Source organism: Pediculus humanus, genomic scaffold, assembly GCF_000006295.1.
Source record: "Pediculus humanus corporis 1103172107477 genomic scaffold, whole genome shotgun sequence".
NCBI lineage: Eukaryota > Metazoa > Arthropoda > Insecta > Psocodea > Pediculidae > Pediculus > Pediculus humanus.
Window position 1 is genome coordinate 451,194 of NW_002987095.1, and position 4,080 is coordinate 455,273.

Sequence of the window (4,080 nt, forward strand, 5' to 3'; positions counted from 1 at the left end):
GTCTAGTTACACGACAAAATAAAAACCGTTTTTTTTTTTACCCACGCCGAAAGTCAATTGATCACACACGTGGTGGAGGGGAAAGGGGGGGGAACGGGGTACACGTACAAAAATGGCGGATTCGGTTTTTTTTTTTCGTTAATTAATTAATTACATAGCAAAATAAAAATCATCGACATTTTTATCTTTGTTAGTACGTTTTTTTATCCAATCGTCAAAAAAAGCAGTTTTAACGACTAAATCAAAATCGTCGCAATTCGTATCGACGACGACTCCCACGGTGTGTATTTCACCCTTGGCATTAACACCGGCAACGGGAGATCCGAGAGTGCCGTGGCAGTAGCTATCGTTGGGATGAATGCAAAAATACATCAATTTATTAAAACCGGGAGTTTCTTTAGAATAAAGTTTACGACATTTAGCCCAATTTGAATGTACGGCTTCGCAAACGGCAGAATGATACACGGATTTTTTCGGTAAAGGTTGTCCGAAAGTATACGTTTTGTTCAAATGTATACCAAATATGGCGGTTTCCTTACCGTAAATGGGTGTGTGCCTAGTCGTGGTTTTATCACCCAAAACGGCGGGTCGTAAATAAGGATCGAATTTCCATTCGTCAATTAATTTAACTAAAGCCACGCGATATTCGTGTAATAAAACGTGATCTATTTTTCTCACTTGTGTATTCGCGCTCCAATGTGGACACGTCGTACCACCCAAAACCAATATGTTTTCGTAATTTGAAAATGGCGGACTGAAAATTTTTTCAGCCGTTAATACCGTATTACTATTCACAACCGTACCCAAACCCAAATAATTACCCGATGTGACGAATAGAAAAATTACTACGAATGGCGAATTATTATTTTTTCTAATGGATTTACAATCTTGAAATTCGTGGGGTGTTACAAATAACGAATATCTCTCAGCTGTCGAATCTGTATCGTTCCATCTGAAAACAAAAATAAATTCGTGACGTTCGATATATTTATAATCTTTCGACAAATTATTAATTTTCGAATCCTTTACGTCGACTTAACGAATAATAATTTAATTAATATCTCCGTCCACTTATTATTAAAAATTCTTTTTCGAATTCGAATTCTAAATTGACGAAATTTATTAATAAATTATTTTTAAACTCGAACGTTACACGTTCGGATTTTATATTCCCGTGACAAATAATACCGATTAAATAATTTTCATAATTTACATTTTAAATCGAAATTTATGTTAGAACAAACGGGAAAATGGCTGTCGTTTTAACCGTTACGAACGTTAAAAAATAACAAATTTTTTTAATTATTAAAAATACCCAAAGATGGCACTGACGATCGTTTGTAAATAAAAAAAAATTTTTTTTTTCTTTGGTCAACGTCACTAATTTTAAATTATTATTATTATTATTATTAATTATCGAACGAACCTTTTTCGATTTAATCGAATAAATCGTTTCGATATATTTTAAAAAGTACACATAAAACATAATTTTACGTTATTAATGATTAAAAAAATTTTTTTTTTAAATAGAGAAAATTAGTTTTGACATTTATCAAAGGAATTCAAATATCGATCTCGCGTCAATTATTATTATTATTATTATTATTATTACCATTATTATTATTAAATTTTCGTAAAGGGAAAATTATTTTAAACACTTACGTTATATTATCGTAATCATGAGCGTAAACTATAACTGTTTTTTGATTGAAATAAGTTAATGGCAAAATACGTAATAAAAAAACTTTAATTAGTAACATGCTTGCAATTTATTTATTATTATTATTATTATCATTCCGTATGAATAATATTATTATTATTATTATGATCAAAACAAATAATAATAATAATAATAACTCGTCAAAGTCATAGACGTAAAATTAAATTATCATTATTATTATTAATTATTCATAAAGAAGAAAATTTTTTTGTTTTCGCGCCATTTTTTTTTTAATTTTAAATTTATAATAATAATAATAATTCTTTGTTTTTTTGCGAGTGTGTTTTTGATAAGTTAATATATAATAATAAATCCTTACGAAAGAGAGATAAAGAGAGAGAGAAAGGGAGAGAGAGAGAGAGAATATTATTATTTAAAATTAAATAAATAATGATGACCTTTTGTCAGTTTCAAAAATACATTATTTATTACTCGTAATTATTTTTTTTTTGCACTTCCGGTTATTTATTTATTTATTTATTCATTACGTAAAATATATATATTTCCGGTTTTTTATAATAATTATGACGTCAAAGGAAAATATTTTTAAATCCTAGCGTTGTGGTTTTAATAATTAAAATTTTTTTATTTGTGAAAAATAATAGTAATGATGATGATGATAATTAAGATACGAACAAATTTTTTGATTCCACTGATTGATTGATTGATTGATTTCTATACGTTTTATTTCAAAGGAAAAGAGGACCTAGTGTGGGGGGAGGGTGCGCGAGTAAATAAGAAAAAGGAAAGGAAATTATAAAAAAATCGTTTTGTTTGTTTGTTTGTTTGTTTAAAAGCAAACAATATATAATACAAACGAATGGGGTTACGAACGAATTCAGGTTTCGGAAAGGATTAATCATCATTTTAAATAATATTTTATTATTATTATTAATATATTTTTCCTTTTAAAAATTACCAAAGGAAAAAAAAATTTGATATTTTCTAAAAGGGATGCGAATCGTTTACGTGAAAATAATTTTTGTGAAGATTTAAAAAAAAAAAAAAAAAAAAAGAAAATCGATGCGAATTTAATTGATTGACATTCATTAACCTTCAATTTGTGATTCGATATTTATTTTTTTGCGTTGGAAAACTTTCGACCGTGTAAATCCTTAAATATATATATTTATTTTAAATTACTTTCTTTCTGTCTCTTTTTTTTCGTTGAAATTTATGCCCCTTTAACGTACGTGTGCATTCTACCCCTAATTGTCTTTAAATTCCACTCCTTGCCACCCTGATGAACTCTTGATGACCTCTTGGTGACCCCTTTTTTTTAAATTATATGGAAAGGTTTGTGCCACGACAATAACCTGAAACGATTTCCATCTCTCTCTCTCTTTGAAAGAATGTTTTTCATTCTCTCTGTGTATTTCTCTCTCTCTCTCTCGTCGTCTTTCTCTCTTTCTCTCACTGTCTGTCTGCTCATTTTTCTGTCTAATTCTCTTTCTTTCTTTCTCATTCTCTCTGTCTAACTATTTCTGTGTCTCTCTACTTTTCTCTTACTTTTTCTTTGCCTTTCTCTGACCCTATCTGTTTGTTTCTGTCCTTGTCTGTTCATTTCTCTCTCTCTGTCTAATTCCTTCTCTTTTTGTCTTTCTTTCACTGTCTTTCTGTTAATCTCTTTGTCTATTTCTCTGTCTCTCTTACTGATTTTCTCATTGCCCGCCTGCTTCTCTCTGTAACTATTAACTGTAACTATTTCTGTGCTCTGTCCACTTCTCTCTGAATCTATCTATCTTAGTCTTCAGTCTTATCTCTCTCTCTCTCTCTCTCTCTCTCTCATTTTGCCTTTTTTCCCTTTCTCCTTCCCCTCTCTTTTCCTCCTTTCTTTCTTTCTTCTTTTTTCACATTTCCACATTTCTTTCTTTCACTTTCTCCCTTCTCCTTCCATTTTTTCTTTCTTTCTTTCTTTCTTCACATTTCATTTTTAAATCCGTTCATGTATGAAATTTGACCCTATTATCAAACTCATAATTGGGTCATTTTTTGTCACGTATAAAATTTCTTTCAAAAAAAAAAAAAGAAAAAGAAAAAAAGAAAATCCCATTTTAAAATTTGTTATCGATAAGAAAAAGGAAAAAAAGAAAATATTATAAAAACCTTTTTTCCTGTCTCTCTCTCTCTCTCTTTCTTTTCCCCTCTCTCCCCTCCCTTATTTCAATACTTAAATCTTATCAATTGAAGTTTAATTAAGTTTAAATCTGAACATGAAAAGATTTTAAATTACAAAAAAAAAAAAAAAAAAAAAAATTAAAAAGAAAAAGAGAGATAGAAAGAGAAAAAAATATTAAAGGGTTTTCCTTTCTCTCTCTCTCTCTCTTTCTTTTTAAAAAGGTAAATAATTGAATTTAATT

The 4,080-nt window shown here is 28.9% G+C and overlaps 1 protein-coding gene across 1 annotated transcript; it reads right to left on the bottom strand.

Moving 5' to 3' along the window:
- Positions 1–150: 150 nt before the first annotated feature.
- Phum_PHUM132400 (uncharacterized protein) lies at positions 151–1,760 on the bottom strand (the record flags this gene model as incomplete). The annotated part of the gene is made up of 2 exons (XM_002424471.1): positions 151–952; positions 1,663–1,760. 2 exons carry the CDS (start codon positions 1,758–1,760, stop codon positions 151–153), a joined length of 900 nt encoding a protein of 299 aa, XP_002424516.1.
- Positions 1,761–4,080: the final 2,320 nt, after the last annotated feature.